Consider the following 24884-nt stretch of genomic DNA (forward strand, 5'->3'; position numbering starts at 1 on the left):
AGGCAGGTACGGGATACCGAGTTGGATGATCAGCCATGATCATATTGAATGGCGGTGCAGCCTACTCCTGCACCTATTTTCTATGTTTCTATGTTTCTATGATCCATGGGGGAATGGCTGAGCCAGCTGTCTATTCTTTTCCAGCTGAGGGAAAAGGCCTGTCCCCTTGTGATATAATTACAATATAGTTGCATTACCTCGCAACTGAAAATCAGGCCAATGCCTCTCAAACCAACAGTTCTTGTCGTGATACTGCACAAGGCATGTTTTTACTTTTGTCAGAGATCAACAGCAAATTTTGGAGCACAGAATCACTATGGATTTAAGGAATGAGGCCTTTGTCCATTAAGCCTATGCTGGATCTAAGCAGAGTGATCAAATTAGCTCCTCCAGACAACTCTGCGTTTATTTTCTTTCAATTACTTATACAGTTCCTTCTTGAACACCATGATCAAAACTGAGCTGCCTCACTTTTCCTCCTGGCAATACATTTCAGACCCTAACTATTCACTGTGTAAAAAGTTTTTTTTTTCTTGTGCCATTTTTCGTATTTTTGTCATAATTTTAATGAAGTAGCCTGCTGCCAGTTGTTTATTTCCATCTGTTCTTGGTAAAGCTCTTCATAATTTCAAATGCCTCTCAGTTTTCCTTTGTTTCCTTTACCAAGGAGCACACCCAGTTTTCCAATCTAGTGACATTACTGAAGTCACTCATCCAAAACTCCAGATATTGCCAACCCAATTTTTGGCTTCCGTATTTTAGCCTCTATCTATAAAGTGCAAGATTACACAAGATTTTTATAACCATTCTCTAAAACTTCCCTGTTAATTGCAAATATTATCAAATGCATCAACGAACTGCAAACAATTACAAGTAATGGGGTGCACAGACTGGTTGAGATGAATGTAAACTATTTACCACAAGAAGTGACTTTTTTGCCTTCACATTTGTTTTTGTGTGATGCCAGACCTTTTTTTCTTGAAAAGGGTTGATTTTGATAGCAATAATTCATCAATTGCTATTCTCAGAATGATCATGTGAAACCCTAAAAATGTAATGTATCTATTTTATTGAACATACAATCAATGACAAGGGACAAGTAAGTTTGTTTTGTGCAACTACATTGGTACTGTTGAATTTTTTTGTAAGAAAGTCATATGGATAATTTTCAACTCAGAAAAATGAATTTATATGCAGTCTAAAATTATTGGAATAAAAATTAATTCCAAGTACAGCATCATAAAAAGTGCAGAAGAAAATTACTATTTGGAGGCATCAAACGAAACCAGTACAAAATTATGGCCAGAAAATACTATATTTGTAACCAGCAAGATAATTTGGGACATGAATATACGACATTAGATTTTTCCAAAAGTTATTTATCTTCCTCAAACAATGACAAAGCATGCATTTAAATGACAATTTAAAAAGAGCAGCTATGCTTTTAAACATTGCATGTTAAGATTATCTAGCATGAATTAAATATATGTCCCACCAGAGCTTTCACCACATTGGCACTTGAAAAATGTTAGCACTGGAATAAACTAATCAGGATCACACTGTATTTCACTATCCTGTGCAATTTAGATCTATCTTAAGGTAACAAATCGAATGACCAACAACAATACCACTCAATTTTTAATTAAAATATTTAAATTATTTTAAACAGTTCTCCGAGAAGTGCCATCATGCTGAAATTCTAGAAAGACCAATTGACAAGAGTAATGGTGAAACATTATAAATGAAGGTTATTGGTATGCCAAATGAATGCGATGTTTTACATTTTGCTTGAATAAAAAAAAGTTGAGGGTATTTCAAAAGTAAACCATGCAGCTGACCATCTTCGTTGTTTTATATACAGCGTACCTAACTTCATTTATCCATTTGCAATTAATGATATTAATTAGCAAATGATAATTAATTGCTTGATTTTATTCTACTTCATATTGATGATGTAAAAGAACTTGATCCTTTCATAGGAATTAGCAACACTGCATTGGTCCCCCTGGAGCATTGCCAGTAGATTAAGAGCTGTCATCTAACATTCAAATTTAACACCCAATACAGCACATATATATCAGCAAAGTCAAAATGTCATTTTCTCTCTGAGACTTCCATTTTGAAGCACAAAGTTCTTAACGCCACTTTCATAAGGCATGAAACATATTTTGAGATGTATTTACCGGTAATTTATACATTCGGTACAATATGAACTGTGACCTATCAGAAAAAACTACAGATACATGGATCAGCAAATGATATTCCCTAAAATACAACTTGATTTTTAAAACACAGTACATTATTTTCTTTCACACTGAAGAAGAGAAGAAATGGTGTAGCTAGTTTTGTCCATTTCATGGGTGATACATTTGGATAAACTTTCTGGGAAAGGAGAGACTTTATAAAAATGAACTATTGGATCAGAACTTTTTTGTGATGTATATTGATCAGACCACACTGTATGATTATTATCTTTACTTTCAAAACGACATTTCAAATCTGTAGCTGTGAAAGAAACTGGCAAAAAATTACATTTACCTCTTAAAAAAGTAAATGTTATTCAAAAATGTGAATTAGCTATATGACTTACAAATCAATTACACAGATACATATCAATGCAACACATTCAATCTGCCAAAATTAACACAAAGCCAATATGTTTGCATGTCACAGACATGCGCGTGCACACACACACGCACGCACACACAATTGCAATGTACATAATTGCACTAGACCTACAGCCAGGTTATTTTTTACAAATTAGAGGAATTTTGTCCATTGGAACATTAATGCATGTTGGGCGGAGGAGCAGGAGTGAAGGGAGACAATCACTGACCATTAACTTTGGTACTCCATAACATAAAGTCATTATTGAAGCATAAAAACAGAAATAAAGGCATTCCACAATGGCCAGTGCAGAACTATTTTAATTAACTAACTGACCTCAACCTTTAAGTTTCTGAGCCATCGCCTCAAAGACTGAAAACATTCAAAATCTAACAAATTAAAGGAATGTGAGACATTCATTCAAATCTCACCTCTTCAAGCATTTATCTTGTTTACAGCCCAGGTCTTGGATTTTAATAGTTTATCTACCGTTTGACAAAAGGAATAATACAGGTTCATTTTCCAAAAGGTTCTGGCAAATGAATCCATTTTAGAATAAAATTAAGGATCTTACAAGATTTTATCAAAACATGATTACAGTACCTTTTAACATATGTGTAAAAAAGTTAGATACAAAATTGGTCATGAACACTGAGCAGCTTATGTTAAACAAAATTACAGAGGTAATGGCAAATATTGTACAATGTGAAAAAAGCACCAGTTTTTCTCATTTATTTTGGCATTTCAAACAAATTGTTTTTAGAAGATCCAAAAGCCAATGCTGCAGTGTTATTTGTTTGCTGTTCATCTTCTACTCAAGTGTTGTTATTGTTTCTAGCCACATTATTTTTAGCATCTTGAGGAAGGCAATTTTTATCTAATAAACTTCCAAATTAGCAAACAAATAAGACAGAGTGGCAGTATTAATACACTCCTTATTAAAGGCCAAAAAATAACATTTAAAAATCACACAGGAGCAAAGTAAAGATGTCAATGATGTCTCCAGATACTGTCCTAAGGAAGAAGACATGTAGATATTGCAAACATCAGCAACTATAGTGTATATGACATTTGGTTTGGCATCATTCCATAAAATGAGTTTAGTAATAGCAATAGAGTGTCACATAATAAATAGAATTCAAACCCCATATATTGTTTTACAAGTACACAACATTCTCAATATTGTATTCTTACCTACATCTATCCATATTTTTTGAATCAGTGTGGTAACATATAAAGTTGAAGCAATCAACTATTGCTTAATGTCTCCCATCTTTATAGCTTAAAGTGAAGATGAACTGTTTAGTATGAAACTTTAAATTATACATATCAGTAATTTAAAATTCACAAGACCAATTCTTCTCGCCCATCAAAAAAGCAGTACAACAATTATCATTGACAGCTTGATTTCCATCAAACAAACATTACCACAGTAACTGTGTACTACAGAGTGTCAAGAGGAACATATCATAAAAAGGACATTGTACCTCGAATATTTGTTTGTGGAGTAGGAGGGGGGGAGGGATGTACTTAGAAAAGCAAAAAACCCAATCCTTTCAGAGATGGGAATTTACAGTGGAAATCGAAATTTTTGCATGAAGTCACAAAGTTTTGCCTAAAAGGACTGGTGCCACAAACATGTTTCAGCATCTTTTGCCCATTTTTGTTAAATAAAATCATATTTACTAAAACTCTGTGGAACCACAGAGTCCAGGATAGCAATAAATTAGAATTATGCAAATCATTTTCACAGATAATACAGTTACTCTTATTTATTGTTAGGCCAGTTAATATACTAGACCAGGTTATATTCCTTCAGGTTTAATTGTAGGATAGTGTCCTTGACTGCAGCAAAGACAAACCGTATATTTTCTGTATCTGTGGCACATGTGAAGTGAGAGTAGATAATTTTGTCACTATCAGGATTCAGGTCTACAAACATCTTCAAAATAAACTCCCTTGCTGCTTGTGCATCTCGCTGTGGTCCTATTAATGACATAATTGGAGAGGGCACATGGTTAATTAATTGTTGCAGTAAAAACAGATTAAACAGTATTATAACTTTACAACAGTTGCAAATGTAGTTTGTATATTTCATTTTTCCAATATTGTAAATGATTTGAAAAAATCTAATTTGGATCCTGTAAAAATAAATAAGCTACATTATGAAGTTATCACACCAGCCGTTAAATTATTTCTGCATAGTGTTACTATTCATCTTTTCCAGGACAACTGATATTGATAACAGCATTTGGTTTAGGAAGATACTCCAATATCTCGAGGGATTGCTGCAGAGGCATAGGTGACACTCTTTGGTTTAAACTAAAAGCTGTTGTATCTGCTCCTTTGGAGTAAATTCCACCCTACCATACAAAGAACAGACCTGGCTGGTTCTAAATTTCTGCTGAAAGGATATGCACTGGAAAGCTTAACTCTGTTTTTCTCTCTCCGTGGAAGATACCCGATCTGTTTAGTAGTTCTGAAGAAGGGTTTCGGCCCGAAACGTCGCCTATTTCCTTCGCTCCATAGATGCTGCTGCACCCGCTGAGTTTCCCCAGCAATTTTGTGTACCCTCGATATTCCAGCATCTGCAGTTCCCTTTTGAACATTTTCTCTTTTTACTTCTGTTTTCCATGTACGCTGGCCAATATTTTGCCATCATAAATTAGCTCCAACAAAACCAAATATTTAGATCATATACAAGGCCACAGAGAAAAAGAGAACCTTAGTTTTGCATCTACAGACCACAACAAGGAGATAAGGTTAGAAGGTTAAAAAGGATTAAAAGAGAAAAGGTCTGAAGAAGTTCACCCCCAAAATGTCACCTATCAATATTCTCCAGTGATGCTCCCGGACCCGGAGTTCCTCCAGCATTTTGTACCTATTTTTGAGAAAAGGATAGAGCTTGCTCTTGTTGGCCCACACTGAACATTGCGAGTATGTCACAGGAGAAAGGATATCGAAACAATCTAAGGAATGAAATGTGAAAACATCACGATCTAATCAGGGAAAGGACGTTCGGTTTTGGAGATGAAATTGAGAATTATCGATACATAACTAAAACTCTGATCTTGTTCTTTCGGTTTGGTGGGCTTTCTATTTGCGCAAAAACGGTTTGCGATAGCGCTACGATTTTTCGCCAGTTCACTCACCGTTCTCCTGTGTTGCGAGTGTACAAAGTTTCGTTCCGATCGGTTGAATGTCGTAAAAGTTAGTGAGGTTTAAAAATCTTACAAACTGCGCGTCCGCAAATCGACCTCTTCTCCTGCCAGTCAGCGCGCGCGGATTAGTCTCTTCTCCTGTCACTCACCGGGACGGTCTACCCCTTCCTGCGCCATCACGTCTTTACTGGAGCTGAGGTTGGCCAGCGGAGGTTTTCGACCGGACACAATTTTCGGAGGGACCCGAAGCAGCCCAGCCCAGCCCCAAGCAGCAGAGCCCAGCCCCAAGCAGCCCAGCATCAGAGACCCGACCCAGCCCAGCGTCGGAGACCCAGCCCAGCCCAGAGTCGGAGACCCAGCCCAGAGTTGGAGACCCAGCCCAGAGTCGGAGACCCAGCCCAGCCCTGAGTCGGAGATGTCGCCAAACGGAAAGCGGAGACTCTGTTCCCGGCGGAGAACAACCAGCGACTGTGAGTCCCCATTGCACCGCCAATTCCAGCCACTACCCCTCTAGTCCCGCTCTCCTCCCCTCCTGCGTGATGCCCCCTCTCCCCAATGGCTCTTCCCCGTCTTTTCTCCGAGCTCACTCCCCCCCCCGCCCACACACACCCCCCGCCCACACACACACCCCCGCCCACACACAGCCCCCACCCACACACAGCCCCCACCCCCTCAACCCCCCCTCGTCCCCACAACAACCCCCACCCCCACAACCGCCCACCACAACCCTCCCCCACTTTCTACTGGTTATTGAGATTGTCATGTGGAAGTGGAAGGTGTTTGGGGAGCCACATATAGGAGGGGGGGGGGGGAAACAAACATTAAAAGCAAAAGTTGCATTGAAAAGAAAACCATCAGGGAAATCAGAATTTGAAGCAGAGTTTGTGGAATATTTTTGAGAAATTATGGATATCAAAAATAAAAAGATAATTAATATTTTTAATGCATCAATCTGAATGATCATTTCTGGCTGCCACAATATGAACTGCCTATTGTGGGTCCTAGAATACAACTGTGACCAGACTTCAAAATAAAGTACTTAATTAGCTGTCAATTGCTGTGGAATATTCTGAGAGGTACCTGAACCGCGTTATATAAATACAATGCTTTCTGGTACATTGTAAGTGGGTAGAACAAATCAAATGATATGAATCATAAAGATAATGCGGAAGATCTGCCACAACCCAGTATTTACATTAAAAGTCTTTATGTCCAATCCCAGTACCAAATACATTAATGTTTGAATACTTTCGGAAAATGTGTCAAAAAAATGATCACCGATGTGCAGATGATGAAGCTGTTATTAAGCTGGATGAGTATCATTGTTACATCGCAGGCAACTCAACGCAGGTCACTTTCCTGTGAAATAGACTGTACCACAACCAACTCTTGCGCAAAGCTGCATCATATGTGCAAGCATCAAGAAACTCAAGTAGACAAAAAAAAAGTAGATTTATTTTTGTTTCCCTGATATAAACCCCATGAAAGTGAATTTGTGTCTCAAATATTTGGGTAGCGATTCGTGAATTCTACAAGGGTGAATTTTGATTGCCCTGATAGCTGTAATGTAAGAAAGCTCCCGCGAGGTGCTGCGGAGCCATACAAAAACGAGGACGGACCCGGCGGCTGCCGAGAACGAAGACCCGGTCGGCCAGGTGCATCAGCGGGCCTGGTTCGCCAATGCGTAGAAGGACCTGGTGGGCTGCTGCCGACAGGGGGAAGCTTAGTAGTCCCTAAGACAGGAGAGTTGAGGAGGAAGCCGCTGCGACGACGGACGTGAGGAGTGGGCAGTAGGAGAGGGACAAAGGGGCATTGCATCCAGTGCCATCAAGCTACAGGAGGCACTCCTGGGACGTAATAGGTGGTCAGGCGTAGAGAGGAATGTCAGGTCACAAGCCTGTAGTAGTCCGGGGCTTACCTGAATCAGGGGCGTTCCAGCACTTCCAACATGTGGACCGAACTTTGGACATTTTCTTTGTAAACTGCGGCAAAATATGGGGACTGAATTTATGGGTTGTGTAAAATAATTTCACTGTGCTGTGCACTCATGATAATAAAGAACTATGTGGGGGTTGGCTGAACCAATAAAACAACTGCCCCCTTTCCCCTTTATAATTTATGACATGTTGTTACAGTTGAAATAAGTAAACAAAATGATCATTATTCACAGCTTATTAGATATTAAGATAAATCAGATACCCAATTGTAATTACTCTTCAACATCAGAGTGTATTGGAGAGAGTGCAGGGGCAATTCACCAGGATGTTGCCCATAGTGGAGCATTTCAGTTATCAGGAGAGACTGGACGGGTGGATTTGTTTTCCTTGGATTGGAGGTAACTGAGAGGGGCCATGAGTGAGATATGCAAAATTATGAGTGGCACTGATAGGATATATAGTCAAAAACATTTCTCCTTAGTTTGTGTCTAAAACCAGAGGATATGTGTTTAAGTGGTAGGGAATTTCAAGATTTTATTTCAGCCAAAGGTTATTTGAAATCTGAAACATATCGCCTGAGGGGACAGTGAAGGCAGTGTCTCTCATAGTATTTAAGAATTATTTGTGAGCACTTGAAATCCCATGGTACAGAAAGGTGCAGTCCATGCACGAGAAAGTAGGAATAATAGAGGTGCTTGATACTCAGCATGGTTGGCTGAAGGACCTGTGTCTATGCTCTATGGCTCTGTAATAATGTATTTCAAATGTTCATGGAATTAAAATCAGCTGACAGTAACCATTTTTGCTACAAAAAATATCTGTAGACAATCCTGAAAAGTAGATTTAACTCAATATATTATCTGCTCTGGAAAATCCTATTTAGGCTTAGGATAATTAACTATTATGCTATCACATGCACTCCAAAATACAGCCATTTACCCATTAGCCATGGCTGCAACAAAACTCCTACAAATTAATCACATGTCCTGTCTCAGTAATTTTATGAGCTCTTTTTTTTTTTGGACTATTTGGTCATGCTTTCATTATTAGTCAAGAAAAATATTGTCCTGAGAAAGCAGCCCAGCTGGTTCCTAATTTCAAGTCTCATTCTGTTTTGTCCTAGATGACATAAGATTTGCAAAATGTGAAAATGTATGGAGGAAGCAGATATTCGTCTTGACTGTTGTAGGAATATTTGATGTTATTTCTGTGGTCTAAAATTCAGCTGCAGTCAATCTTCCCTCTTTAGTATACAAGGGACGATACAAATCCTATTAAGCAATTCTACTAAATCTGGTTTCAAATGAGTTTACTAGTTTGTGAATGTCAAAAGACACTATCAGAGATAACGTTGACAGCAATAAATTGTAGGATGGGGCTTCAACAGATGTCTATGATTGGAGCCGACTGCTTTTGCTGAGACAGCCTCTTTGCTTAACTCTGCTATGCTGAGGTGCTGAATGTCAGGCTTCTGGTTATATCAAGGGGACAATGGGGGAAATAGCATAGCCCAAAGGCACGTGGACTGATCTCTGGACAAAGGAAGGCTGACCCTACTTTTGCAGTCCCGATGCATTGCCTTCAATTTCCTGTGTAGTGCTGTTTATTATTTCACAACGGCAGTGCTTAAAGGATCCTGTGGTAAACAAATGATATCTCATGTTACCTTAAATATTCAAAACATTTTGAAAGTAAAATGTGATACTTTATCTGCAATGCAGGGACATGCAAATAAATACATCTTTCAGTCACCCTTATTAACCACCCTTATTAACTGCTGATCCTGGTAATCTTTGGTGAAAAAACAATGTGTTGTGGCAATAATTCCAGATGATTTTTTACCACAGATGGAAATAAGTGATCTTCAGACTAATTTATTTCTAACTCAATGCCGCATTCAGAAAGTAAGATCACTTTCCACAGCAAAGGTAAATTCTTGAACTATCAACTTGAAACCATCCAAAAACATATAAAAGGACTAGACAAGCTAGATGCAGGAAAAATGTTCTCCATGTTGGGCGAGCCTGGAACCAGGTGCCACAGTCTTAGAATAAAGGGAAGGCCATTTAAGACTGAGGTGAGCAAAAACTTTTTCACACAGAGAGTTGTGAATTTGTGGAATTCACTGCCACAGAGGGCAGTAGAGGCTAAATCACTGGATGGATTTAAGAGAGATAGGTTGCCGTTTTAAAAATCGGTAATTTTTTAGTCGAAGCCAGTTGCGATGCTAGTTGAAGGTGGTTGCCGGAGGTTGCAGGTGGTTGCCGGAGGTTGCAGGTAGTGGAAGGTAAGACCTTCCACTACCTGCAATCTCCGGCAACCACCTTCAACTAGCATCGCAACCGGCTTCGACTAAAAAATTACCGATTTTTAAAACGGCAACCTATTTTTAGTCGCGGCCGGTTTTGAATTTTTTGAAATAATCGGCGGAACATAGAAGAAGAGGAAACCACTTTCGACCATTAGGGAGACTGACAAAAACCTCCGGGAACCGCACGGAAACCTTGGGTGGGGCGCAAAGTCTCCAGAGGTTTCCGTTCAGGTTTCCCAAGTGGAACAGGGGCATTAGATAGAGCTCTAGGGGCTAGTGGAATCAAGGGATATGGGGAGAAGGCAGGCACGGGTTATTGATTGGGGACGATCAGCCATGATCACAATGAATGGCGGTGCTGGCTCCAAAGGTCGAATGGCCTCCTCCTGCACCTATTTTCTATGTTTTCTATGTATCAATGGCCCTTAAAATGTCTATTCATTAATCTAAATTTTTGACAACAGCTAACCAGGAAACAATAAAGGCCTCTCATCGGGTTTTGTAAAAACAATTTAGTCTTGTAAGGCTACTGCAATAGTAACTATTGTGTGAGAGTTTTTTCCCCATGTTCGATGCTGAGTTAATTGTTAATTATAAGAACTAACTGTAAGCACCATGTTTGCTTACCATTTGAAAGTAAAAATTGGAGCTACTGCAACTCTTCAGTATCTTGAAATGCAACTATCAATGCATCTCAACATTATAATGCTCAAACTAACTTAACAGCTGTTTTTCCCTACTGCATTTTCTCAAAGATTACTATTTTACCATCAAAGAAATCTTGGAAACCCACAAAACTTTTCTTTGAACAATGCAGAGTAGAACGAATGAGTGACGTTTCGGGTTGAGACCCTTCTTCAGACTGAGAGTCAGGGGAGAGGGAGACACAGAGATATGAAAGAGTAAGATGTGAAAATGAGAGAACAAAGGGGGTGAAGGACAAGGAAAATGTAGAATAGATCATTGTTAGCTTGGGGAAGCTGACAACGAGGCATATTCAAGGCATAAACGAGGCAAATCTTCCTACTGAAAATTTAATCAGGACAGTCAGATTGGTCAGAGATCTAGAATAAGGGAGGGATGGAGAGAGAGGGAAATTAAGGGTTACTTGAAGTTAGGGAAGTCAACATTCATGCCGCTCGGTTGTAAGATGCCCAAACAAAATATGAGGTGCTGTTTCCACATCCCTAAGACATGCAGGTTAGAAAGTTAATTAGTCTCTGTAAATTGCCCCTAGTGTGTAGAGAATGAGAAAGTGGGATAACATAGAACTGGAGTAAACAGACGGTCGATGATCAGCATGGACATGTTGGGTGGAAGGACCTGTTTGAATGCTGCATCTCCAAACAAAATTGAACAACAAGGGTCTACAAGTACCATCAGTTACAGGAGTAATTTCCATTTTAAAATCGGTGGTTAGCAAACAGTTAACCATTCTGTTTTTGATGGTAAAGTATTCTTTAATTCAATAATTAATACATATTTACCCTGAATAAGGAGTAAATAAGGAATGTTTAACCATGCTAGGATAATTTTATTTCACTTTGATTTTCTTTGAACTGTTAACTCTGGAATTTTCATGGCATATAGAATGTTCATTGATCATAACTTCCTATCTGCTTTGACGGAGGGAAATGTTTTGATATTTTTGTATAACTGTCTCAACAGGAAGTTCTCTGTCACAAAAATACTCAGAATTCATCCATGTTATGACTTTTTTTGATGTGTTAAAGACTCACATTAATAACATGTTCATACTAACTATTTAATTGTGAAGTCTTGCAGAAATGCATTCCAGTGAATTAATTGCAGTGTCTCATGATGAAGGAATTGCAGCCACTTTTATTTGTCATCTTTGGATCATTTGACAACATCTTTAACATCCATCTGAACCACGAGAACAGTCTGAAGAGACCTCTAGTTAACTTTTTAACCAATTATGCCGCACCCACTCAGTGGTACATTGGATTGTTGGACATCATTTTCTACTTCTTCTAATTAATTAAAAAGGCAAAGAGCTTGGTTTATGCACATTTTCTTTTTAAATTATATTTGTACAACTTGATCACTTTTTCCCAGTGTGCCACTGCCACCTGCAGGGTAAGGATTCTGTGTAATTCATTCTCCATGTTATTGTAGCAGGCTTTATGCCTCAACTACACTTCTACACTTCCCTTCCACACTTGACATAAAAATTATAAGAATATCTATTCTTGCAAATCATTTTATTGGCATTTTACCAGATTCAGGAATAGCTTCTTCACTGCTGTGAAATTCTTGAACGGACCTCTCAGATGTTAAGTGTTAATTCTCGAACTTCCAATCTACCTTGTTGAAGCCCTTGCACTTAGTTGTCATCTGATTTTTTCCCTGTAGATGTAAAATTATATTCTGCATTGTTTTTTCCCTTTTTTACTACCTGGTGTTTTCATCTATCATATGATTTGCCCAGATAGTATGCAGAACAAAGTTTCCCACCAGTCATGACAATATTAAAGCAATATCAAAGATATTCTGACCAAATTGTCTTAAATTAAGCAATGTTTTAAATTCCAAAATTTAGAAATACCCACTCCATAGTGTATGATGGAGTTATTTATTTAGCTCAGTTGCACATTTATCATTTATTGTGATTTAAATATCTGTGGCTCAGATAGTTGCACTGCTTTGTTGAACAGATTCAACAAGTCTGGCAGATAAATTGAATTATTTGTATTATCATTGTTACATTTCACTTTAATATATAAAACTGATTGATAGCTGACTATTAAGGCCACTGTTAAATATTCATGTCCTCCATCAATACACTACATCAGGGAGAATTTCACAGAATATAACAAATAAGCCCTTGCACATCTAGCAATAATTTTTGTGCAACTGTAACATCAAGCTGACAATAAGGTAGAAATGTTCCAGGTGGTCACAATATTTGCAAGGATATGAAACTGAATGTTTCTGGTAGAAGTAAGATGGCTGGAGACATTTGAACGAACGCAATGAATTTGTGCAAAAATAGTTAACAGTAAGAACTAATAAGAGGTAACATGAATTAGTACAGGCAGAGAGAAATAACAAGGCCACAGTTGTCTTACTGATTGAAATGACCTTTCGTTGGTCAAATTTACTTTGCACAAATTAAACATTATTAAGATCAAGGAACTACATAAGAAATTACTGCTGCTGGTTTAAACAAATAAAATAAAGTGCTGGAGTAACTGAGTGTTCCAGGCAGCATCTCTAGAGCACATGAATAGGTGACGTTTCAGATCAAAACATCACCTATCCATGTTCTCCAGAGAAGCTGAACGACCTGTTAAGTTACACCAGCACATTGTGTCTTTTGTTAAGATCAAAATCATTGCCTTCCTTACCAATTCCATCTTCTTTCCTGACTACTGCCTCAGGCTGAACCAAATTGCCTGCAACCTTGACAATGGCATCCATTTCCTCCTATATCAGACATATGGTCTATAAAAATTACATTCTCCAACCCTACCTCAGTACATCCATTGCTGGAACCTCAATGAATGATTTTCTAATATGAAGACATGAATATTCCTGTGTATTTCTTTCCAATTGTCCATTTTACTCTGAACCCAACGAGACGCCTGAGAGACGCCTTTATCTTTAGTTCTCACTGACCTACATCACCACCAAACTGATTCTCATATTATTACCCTTTTTTAAATCACTCAATAGCCCGTATTGTGCCTCAGTGTTCAAGCTTTACAAGAACCCTTTTGCATCCAATACTCAATTTTGCTGTCATTGTTTCCATGCTGTCAACCACATGTTTGAGAATACCCTCCACTAGGCTCTCCTCTATTTCTTTTACACCCTCTCATAATTTACTCTTTGAGCTTTCAATCACCAATCCTAATATTTGGCTTGATATTAACATTGGTCTGTCATTATCTTGAAAGCCATGGACAAGAAGTGAGAATAGTTTTCAATTGGTATAGACGTGACAGGCTAAATGGATATTTTCCACGCAAAATAGCCAGAAGTATTTGTAATTTACATTTAACTATCCTTTGTATTTAGTTAAAATACTCAAAACTCTCTCACAAAATGTCCATTACTTTGAAATGAAGAGAAAAGCACTCCCTGCAGTAGTTCCAATCAGGTTATCGAAGGAGCTTACTCTGCCATGGAATGGTGGGGCAGTGCTAAAACCTGGCTCTGCTCCACTAGGAATGCAGTTTCACAGTGAATTAAGGAAAGAAAGTAGTCAGTGACTATTCCTGGACCTCCTTATGCAGAAATTCCTACGTTATTAGGTTTCTGGGGTAAATATCATTGTCACATAAGGTCATAAGTGATAAGTGCAGAATTAAGCCATTCAAGTCTATCAAATCATGGCTGATCTCTCTCCCTCCGAACCACATTCTCCCCAAAAAGCATGGCCAAATAATTCTGCTTCTTATGTTTACACATTTCCAAGATGCATATTTTGTTCTTTTAATCAATCTGGTTACTATCCTTGTCCTTCGTCATTTCACGTCTTTGCCTCTCACCAAAAGAAATACAGTGCATTTCTTTTTTGTTCTACCTTTCCATTCCCACTTACTTTTCATTTTATAACTTGCTTTATTTCTAACATTTTCCAGCTCTGATGAAAGGTCATGGATCTGACCAATGAGCTTTTGTTTCTCACTCCACAGATGCTGTCCAAGTTTCTAATTATTTTGAGAAAGCAAACAATGCAAACCCGATTTTGGGTAACTTGCTAAGACACTTGTTCAATACATCTCAGCTTTTGATCACGCTTCAATAATTAGGATACTAGATGACCCATGTTGTGACGCTGGAGCAAAATTGCGATTTCAAAATGGCGGCGACCCTGCCCCAACTGCACACTCGCGGATACAGGGCCCGGCAACCCTCCCCCAACTGTGCAGGTGTGGCGGATGGGCCGGGAGCACACAGAGTAGGTGCGTCGCCACCGGGCCCTGGGGGTAGAAAGTTAATTCAAATTTATAAAGGGAAATACACTCGTTGTGTCCCCGTTGTGACACCAGAGATCCCCGTTGTGACGCCAGACAAAATGCCAATCTGAAAATGGCGGCGGGCCCGGCAACCCTCCCCCAACAGCGCAGGCACTGCTGACGGGCCCGGCAAGTGGGAGCGCAGTGTCGTTTATGGCATAAAGTAAATTAAAGTTTATAAAGGGAAAAACTTCGTAAAATCGAACAAAACGCTACTGCACACCCCAGGCGAATGGTAAGGCGCTATCGCGTACTGTTTTGGCTGTATTACGGGAACATACATACAGACAAGATGAGACTTTTAGTTATATATATATAGATTATCAAGTAGTTTTTTTAAAAGTATTACATGTTCTATTTTTGTAGAATTACTTTGGCAATAATTTTACATTCAATTAACTTACCATCATATTCTGGGAAGTAATCAACCAGGTGAGAATACATAATCTTTTCCTCCAAGAGATCTTTCTTGTTTAAGAAGAGAATAACTGAGGAATTCTGAAACCAGGGATATGTGATAATCGTCTTAAATAGTGCTTTGCTTTCCTCCATTCGATTCTGGAATGAATTACATTGAGGTAAAATCAGAAGGCAGGTTCCGTACTTTCTTCCAGTAAAGCATTGGAATAATACAACAAATAGCAACAAATCTGTGACACCAGATATCAAAATACTGCTAATAACCAATTCTTATTATTTTGTCTGAAATATTTAAAAAAATATAGAGATACACATCTACAAATGCAAATATGTATTAATTTGTAGGAAGCATTATAGATATAACAAATATTGATATATTGCACGTGTTGTATGTACATATAAAAAGCTGTGTGCCATTAGTGTGCAATCTACTTAAGTCCTACAGCAATCAACTTAAAGCGAAGGCTGATGAATTGTACAAGTCGATGTATGGTGGATGAATTGTTCCACTGTTATAAACAAAGAACCAGAAGGTCCATTGCTCCATATTCCCATTGTTTTCATGTTGCCAACTTTATGGTTTTGCATCTATTTTGTGAGTACTATCCCAAAGATCACTAGAGAAAATATTTCAGTGGATAATCACGAATGTCTGATGATCAAGATGAAAACATTCAATTGTCCATGTGCATTTATAAACACAGGTACATGCATTGTGCAAACAAATCTGAATGTTACGATATATATTGTACATTTTGTGTTATCTCTGGTTACCATTTTAATATCTTCCCTTGATAACTGATTTGAGGAATTCAGTTATATGAAGACCAGCAGTTCGATATTTGACATTCCAAATTCTTCCTCAAACTAACAAGAAATACTTGAAGGTTACTGGATCTCAAATCATTTTGCACATGAATTGGACCTTATTTCCCAATACCTGTATGTGTACATTCCAACTGATTTGATGGGTAATGCAAGTTAATTTCTACCTCCCAAATACAAAAGCACAGTTGTCTAATATAAAATACTGAAATTTGAGTATTTAGCGTTGCAATTTCACCTGTTTATTTTCCACTTCTGATGTGCACTACACATGAAGTATTCCTAAAATTACTATTTTAATTAGTGCAAAATATATTTAAGTTTATTTTTGTAATATTCAACTTAAGTTTGAAGGACATTTTTAATGTTTTCATCATCACAGATATCTAGATGGTTCCATGCTTTTCTTTGGAAACCAAAATGGGTTAAAATTCTTATCCTTGTGCATAGTTGTCCTAACCTAGGTGTTTATCGTCTCTCCATAGCCCAGTGTTAAGTATCAACTTACAAATTTTCACGTTTGGCTACACATACCATCTTGCTGCTCTACCATAAAGAAGCAAATTCAGCCATCTAGGTCTCACCCATGTTTTCTCAACAAATATTTCTGCTGCTTCCTCTTCAATAAAAATTCCAACTTTAAACATACTCTAGATTCGAACAGAATTATGGACTACACTCAAATAACTTTTTCAGATATCTACAATTTAGAGATTATGTTAAATCACATGCACAAGATTATAGAACTAGAGAGCCAGAAACTCTTGATGAATGTTTGAATAAACATCCTAATACAGATAAATAAATATCTCTTATTTATAATACCCTTTTAGATAGTGAGGTCCCGTCGATGGAATTATATAGACAAACATGGGAAAATGAATTAGACCAACCTATAATGAAAGATATTTGGGACGAAAGTCTACAACATATACATCAATGTTCGTTAAATGCCAGACATTCTTAAAGAAACTTACAAAATTCTTAAGGGGTTGGACAGGCCAGATGCAGGAAGATTGTTCCCGATGTTGGGGAAGTCCAGAACAAGGGGTCACAGTTTGAGGATAAGGGGGAAATCTTTTAGGACCGAGATGAGGAAAACATTTTTCAAACAGAGAGTGGTGAATCTCTGGAATTCTCTGCCACAGAAGATAGTTGAGGCCAGTTCATTGGCTATATTTAAGAGGGAGTTAGATGTGGCCCTTGTGGCTAAAGGGATCAGGGGGTATGGAGAGAAGGCAGGTACAGGATACTGAGTTGGATGATCAGCCGTGATCATATTGAATGGCGGTGCAGGCTCGAAGGGCCGAATGGCCTACTCCTGCACCTATTTTCTATGTCTATGTCTATGTATAATACAATTTAAAGTATTACATAGACTACATTACTCTAAAACAAAATTAAATAGAATTTTCCCACATATCTCTCCTATCTGTGATAAATGTCAGTACTCAGAAGCTAATTTAACTCATACTTTTGTAAATTGTATAAAAATCAAAAATTTCTGGACTGATATTTTCTGAATAATTTCTGAAGTTGTTAAAACTCAATTGGATCCCGACTCAAAACTAATAATATTAGGAATATCAGAACAAAGCCTAAAACTTACAACAAACCAAAGAAACTTCCTCGATTATAGTATAATAACTGGGAAAAAATTAATATTAACATTTTGGAAAAGTCCAACAACCCCCACAATTAAAATGTGGATTATGGAGATGTCGGAGACCTTACATTTGGAAAGAACTAGACTTGTCTTAATTGACAAACAAGAATTATTTGCTAGAATATGGTCTCCATTTATTGATTTTTTGAAAGGGTAAATTGGTCCGGCATGGAAGTCTGGATGAAGCTTGAACCCAGGATTAGATGAATAGTTATGTTTTATAATCTACGGACCTATCTCCAAAGTTGTATTAGTGGTAAATTATTCCATTCTTTTTTATCGGGTTTTTTTTTTCTTCTCTCCCTATCTATATAAAAAAACCCAAATAGAAGCAGAGTTAATATACAATTGATAAATGAGGACCCCTACTACTTTGATAGTTGGAATCCCATCTGTTAACAATATGTAATTGATATACAAAATGTGTTTTAATTATGATATGTACATGCTTCTAATAAAAATATCATAAAAAATATATATACTCTAGATTCTCATCACGTGCTTTGTTTCCATGTACATTCACTACCATTCTCTTCATGCCTGAAGTCTTATTTAAATGAAAAATGTTTAAATTATGGTATGTATCAAAGTCTGATAGATTTATAATCCCTATTAAAGGAAAACAAACCTAGCATAATTAAGATGATATGGATCGTCACCCACAATAACTTACCTCATTGTCTGATTCCACAAGTACTTGATCATATTCACTAAGGGCCACTAAAAACATAATAGATGTCACATTTTCAAAACAGTGAATCCATTTCCTTCGTTCTGATCGCTGACCCCCAACATCGACCATTCTGAAAAATCAATGCAACACCAAATCGTATATGAACTACAGTGCCCTCCATAATGTTTGGAACAAAGACCCATTATTTATTTATTTGCCTCTGTACTCCACAATTTGAGATTTGTAATAGAAAAAAAATCACATGTGGTTAAAGTGCACATTGTCAGATTTTAATAAAGATAATTTGTATACATTTTGGTTTCACCATGTAGAAATTACAGCAGTGTTTATACATGGTCCCCCCATTTCAGGGCACCATAATGTTTGGGACACAGCAATGTCATGTAAATGAAAGTAGTCATGTTTAGTATTTTGTTGCATATCCTTTGCATGCAATGACTGCTTGAAGTCTGCGATTCATGGACATCACCAGTTGCTGGATGACTTATCTGGAGATGCTCTGCCAGGCCTGTATTGCAGCCATCTTTAGCTTATGCTTGTTTAGGGGGGTAGTCTCTTTCAGTTTTCTCTTCAGCATATAAAAGGCATGCTCAATCGGGTGATTGACTTGGCCACTCAAGAATTCACCATTTTTTAGCTTTGAAAAACTTGTTTGTTGCTTCAGCAGTATATTTGGGATCATTGTCTTGCTGTTGAATGAACTGCCGGCCAATGAGTTTTGAGGCATTTGTTTGAGCCTGAGCAGATAGGATTCAGAATTCATAATGCTACTACCATCAGCAGTTGTATCATCATTGACGATAAGTGAGCCAGTACCTTCAGCAGCCATACATGCCCAGGTCATAACACCCCTACCACTGTGTTTCACAGATGAGGTGGTATACTTTGGATCTTGGGCAATTCCTTCTCTCCTCCATACTTTGCTCTTGCCATCACTCTGATATAAGTTAATCTTTGTCTCATCTGTCCACAAGACCTTTTTCCATAACTGTGGTCGCTCTTTTAAGTACTTCTTGGCAAACTGTAACCTGGCCATCCTATTTTTGGGGATAACCAGTGGTTTGCATCTTGCAGTGTAGCCTCTGTATTTCTGTTCAGGAAGTCTTCTGCAGACAGTGGTCATTGACAAATCCACACCCGACTCCTGAAGAGTGTTTCTGATCTGTCGGACAGGTGTTTGGGGATTTTTCTTTATTATAGAGAGAATTCTTCTGTCATCATCAGCTGTGGAGGTCTTCCAAGGCCTGCCAGTCCCTTTGCGATTAGTAAGCTAACCAGTGCTCTTTCTTCTTCATGATGTTCAGAACAGTTGATTTTGTTAAGCCTAAGGTTTAGCTGATGTCTCTTACAATTTTATTCTTGTCTCTCAGACTCATAATGGCTTATTTGACTTTCATTGGCACAACTTTGGTCCTCATGTTGATAAACAGCAATAAAAGTTTCCAAAGGTAACAGAAAGACTGGAGGAAAGACTAGATGCTGAGAGCTCTCTTAACCTGCATGAAGGAGGCATTTAAACACACCTGAGCAATTACAAACACCTGTGAAGCCATGTGTCCCAAACATTATGCTGCCCTGAAATGGGGGGACTATGTATAAACACTGCTGTAATTTCTAAAATGTATAAAAATGGCCTTTATTAAAATCTGACAATGTGCACTTTAACCACATGTGATTTTTTCTATTACAAATTTCAAATTGTGGAGTACAGAGGCAAATAAATAAATGATGGGTCTTTGTCCCAAACATTATGGAGGACACTGTAGATCACAACGTCATGAATGTTTTGAATAATTAGTCAATAAATCTGGCATGCAAAATATAGAATAGTTAATTTCGCATGCAAAAGCTAATAATCATAGAATTACTGAAACAGCTCAGTGGGGGGACAAAAAATCAAATTCAGTTATTGATTTGGCAGAAAAAAATTGATGTACAGTTGAGTAATTTCTTGCTCTTCAACTGATAACATGTCGAAATGCGAAATCATTTATGTTTCATAGAAAATCACTGAAGATTAAACTATCATTTCAGATCACATATGACAAACAGCATACTCAGAATTTGGACAAACTGTGTAAAATAATCACTTTAAAACATTAAAAATATTAATTTATGAAACATGCACTTGTCATTTTAAACAATTTTCTAATAATAATTTCTAACGATTTTACAAATTTAAAACTCAATGTGCATATGGTAAGTTCTTGAAAATTGAAGCTTTTAGCCCAAATTGCCAAAACTGTTAGTACCGTTTAGTAACTTTCTTCTACCTGAAAATGACGGTTTGCAAGTCGAAAGGGTATTCAATGATCCCTGTTGTTGGGACTCGCACTCTAAGCACATCTTGTTGAGTGGGTAGATAGTTAGGTTCTGATATACGGTCCAAGTCTTTAAGATAGCTACAGACAGGAAGAAACAACAGGAATGCAAAGACTGTGACATTGGAAAAGGAAAACAGGGAGAGGAAAATAGAATGGGGCGGTGATCACCATTCTCCCTGCCTACAGGAGTCCTAGTGAGTTGAGGTAATTTATTTAAGGTGGTAACATTGGACAGTTATTTTCATTCAAGTCTCTTCCTCACCAGATTGTGCCATTTTCCCAAGAACGCAGAGTGCATTTTCCCAGTATTTTGTAATATAGATCTAGTGAACATTATCAATTCTAAAAAGAATAATTGAACATTACATTGAAGGCTAAAATTACACAATGCATATCAATCACTAAGCAATAATGTTTTGCATTTTGCCTTTGATATGTTGCAGTAGTTATTTAGTGATGCGAGTAACTGAGTGGTACTTTATGTCATCATGTTAAACCAGAAAATACTGGGAAGACACAACATCTGCACCTAGGAAATTTACAACAGGCCCCAATCAGTACCTGAGGATTATATTCTCCAGATCAAATGGATACTCAATGATGCCAGTTGTGGGCACTCGAACACGCAGCACATCCTGTTGAGTTGGCAGATAATCAGGTGCTGCAATACGATCAGTGCACTAAGGTAGCTGTGAAATAAGAAAGAAAATTAAATATAATGCATCGGCCCCTCTAATGGAGTGCCTCGATTTATTTATGGAAAGCAAATTATGAAAAGATTCAGCAAAAATTAAAGCAGATATATTAAAATTTCTCTTAAAATTAATGAGCCTATCTCTCTTGGCTCTGATGCTGAGGGGATGCATTATTTTTGTTCCATTTTCAGAACATCATTCTATCTGAGCCATTGAGCTGGAGGTTGGCCAATTGATAATAGTTGTTCCTTTGGGGTAACATGCTCAAAGTTGAATGAAAAGTTAGCAAGTTCAGTGGATTGAATACAAAAATTGAATCAGGCACACCAGGGTGTACTGCTGGGTGACAGTTGCACTGTTAGAGGTACGTACCATCCTTCAGATGAGATATCAAGGCATCAAAAGCTTTCTCAGTATAAAAAATTGCACAGAACATTTTCAAGATAGTAAGTACAGGGGAATTGATCACAGCAGTTTGTCTAATTATTACCCCCAATAAAGGACATTAAAACAAACTATCAGAACAATAAAATATTGTTGTTTATGGGAACTGGGAACGTGTAAAATTGACTCCTGCCTTTGCCATATAACAATACTTCAAATATACTTCTTGTCCAGGTCATGAAATGCCTGTACGTTTTTTTAATCACTTATTAGTTAAAAGACAGAAGTAATTATTAGTAAATCAAAAAATATCCAAATTCTGTGTATGCTAACAAATTTGTTCAGAAATTGCTTTTCAGTGAAATGTACTGCTTTATCATATCATATCAGCACTTCGTCTAGTAACTATTAAAACTCTGATCTTGGATGTGTATTTATTTGTGTGTGCGTGCGTATGTTTGTTCGTGTGTAATCACATCTTCTCGAAAAAACTACATGCTAACGGTAAATTTTTACATATTCCGGTAGAGATTTTTTCCGTGCAGTCCAAAGTCACCCTATCTGAGTTTTATTACTCGAGTTATTAATGAAAATTTTTTAAAATACTTTGAATTTAAAATGTTTTTTTACTTTAAAATCATTCCTGAGCTTCCAACACACTTTGATACAAAGTTGCAGGAACACTAGGAGCAACACTGAACTTTTCAGCTCAATGGCATCTCCCGACAACTGCATACAGTCATAGACTTCTTTTTTCCTGTGGGAGGAGTGCTGGGGGGGGGGGGGGTGATTGGCAGTCACCGAGGTACATTGTTGAGTAGTGTGACAGCCGCAGGGAAGAAGCTGTTCCTGGACCTGCTGGTCCAGCAACGGAGAGACCTGTAGCGCCTCCCGGATGGTAGGAGGGTAAACCTGGTTGGGGTGAGAGCAGTCCTTGGCGATGCTGAGCGCCCTCCGCAGACAACGCTTGCTTTGGACAGACTCAATGGAGGGGAGCGAGGAACCGGTGATGCGTTGGGCAATTTTCACCATCCTCTGCAGTGCTTTCCGGTCGGAGACAGAGCAGTTGCCATACCATACTGTGATACAGTTGGTAAGGATGCTCTCGATTGAGCATTTGAGATTTGTATTAGAAAAAATCACATGTGGTTAAAGTGCACATTGTCAGATTTTAATAAAGGCCACTTTTAAACATTTTGGTTTCACCATGTAAAAAATACAGCAGTGTTTATACATGCATCGGAAATGTCCTCGTTCTTCAGGGAACGGGGATTCCCCTCCGCCATCATAGATGAGGCTCACACCAGGGTCTCATTCATACCCCGTAACACTGCTCTCTCTCCCCATCCCCGCACACGCAACAAGGGCAGAGTCCCTCTGGTCCTCACCTTTCACCCCACCAGCCGGCAAATACAACACATAATCCTCCGCCATTTCCGCCACCTCCAACGTGACCCCACCACTCGCCACATCTTCCCATCTCCCCCCATGTCTGCCTTCCGCAAAGACCGCTCCCTCCGCAACTCCCTCGTCAATTCTTCCCTTCCCTCCCGCACCACCCCCTCCCCGGGCACTTTCCGTTGCAACCGCAAGAAATGCAACACCTGTCCCTTCACCTCCCCCCTCGACTCCATTCAAGGTCCCAAGCAGTCGTTCCAGGTGCGACAAAGGTTCACCTGTATCTCCTCCAACCTCATCTACTGCATCCGCTGCTCTAGATGTCAGCTAATTTACATCGGTGAGACCAAGCGTAGGTTGGGCGACCGTTTCGCCGAACACATCCGCTCAGTCCGCCTTAACCTACCTGACCTCCCGGTGGCTCAGCACTTCAACTCCCCCTCCCATTCCCAATCCGACCTCTCTGTCCTGGGTCTCCTCCATTGCCAGAGTGAGCAACAGCGGAAATTGGAGGAACAGCACCTCATATTCCGTCTGGGGTCCTTGCGCCCTTATGGCATCAACATTGAATTCCCCCAATTTGGCTAGCCTGTGCTGTCCCCTCCCCTTCCTTCACCCTCTAGCTGTCTCCTCCCACCCTCCCATCCGCCCGCCCTCGGGCTCCTCCTCCTCCCTTTTTCCTTCTTTCTTTCCCCACCCCCCATCAGTCTGAAGAAGGGTTTCGGCCCGAAACGTCGCCTATTTCCTTCGCTCCATAGATGCTGCTGCACCCGCTGAGTTCCTCCAGCAATTTTGTGTACCTTTTATACATAGTCCCCCCATTTCAGGGCACCATAATGTTTGGGACACAGCGATGTTATGTATATGAAAGTAGTCACGTTTAGTATTTTGTTGCATATCCTTTGCATGCAATGATGCTTGAAGTCTGCGATTCATGGACATCAACAGTTGCTGAGGTGTCTGCTCTGGCGATGCATTGCAGCAATCTTTAGCATGCTTGTTTTGGGGGCTAGTTCCCTTCAGTTTTCTCTTCAACAAATAAAAGGCATGTTCAATTGGGTTCAGATCGGGTGATTGACTTGGCCACTCAAGAATTTACCATTTTTTAGCTTTGATAAAACTCCTTTGTTGCCTTAGCAGTATGTTTGGGATCATTGACTTGCTGTAGAATGAACCGCCGGCCAATGAGTTTTGAGGCATTTGTTTGAACTTGAGCAGATAGGATGTGTCCATACACTTCAGAATTCATTATGCTACTACCATCAGCAGTTGTATCATCAATGACGATAACTGAGCCTGTACCTTCAGCAGCCATACATGCCCAGGCCATAACACCCCCACCACCGTGTTTCACAGATGAGGTGGTATGCTTTGGACCTTGGGCAGTTCCTTCTCTCCTCCATACTTTGCTCTTGTTATCACTCTGATATGTTAATCTTCGTCTCATCTGTCCACAACACCTTTTTCCAGAACT

At 38.7% G+C, this 24884-nt stretch overlaps 1 protein-coding gene across 1 annotated transcript in view; it reads right to left on the reverse strand.

Moving 5' to 3' along the window:
* Nucleotides 1-1052: 1052 nt before the first annotated feature.
* The window catches only part of LOC116970916 (guanine nucleotide-binding protein G(q) subunit alpha), a 163632-nt gene continuing 139800 nt past the window's right edge, over nt 1053-24884 (reverse strand). The window contains exons 4-7 of the mRNA XM_033017587.1: nt 20883-21011; nt 18589-18718; nt 15409-15562; nt 1053-4593 (exon numbers count right to left, since the gene is read on the reverse strand). Coding sequence (XP_032873478.1) covers nt 4403-4593; nt 15409-15562; nt 18589-18718; nt 20883-21011 — 604 coding nt within the window. The 3' untranslated portion in view covers nt 1053-4402. The remainder of the gene's footprint in view (nt 4594-15408; nt 15563-18588; nt 18719-20882; nt 21012-24884) is intronic.

The sequence above is a fragment of the Amblyraja radiata genome, chromosome 3 (genome assembly GCF_010909765.2).
Source record: "Amblyraja radiata isolate CabotCenter1 chromosome 3, sAmbRad1.1.pri, whole genome shotgun sequence".
NCBI classification, from domain to species: domain Eukaryota; kingdom Metazoa; phylum Chordata; class Chondrichthyes; order Rajiformes; family Rajidae; genus Amblyraja; species Amblyraja radiata.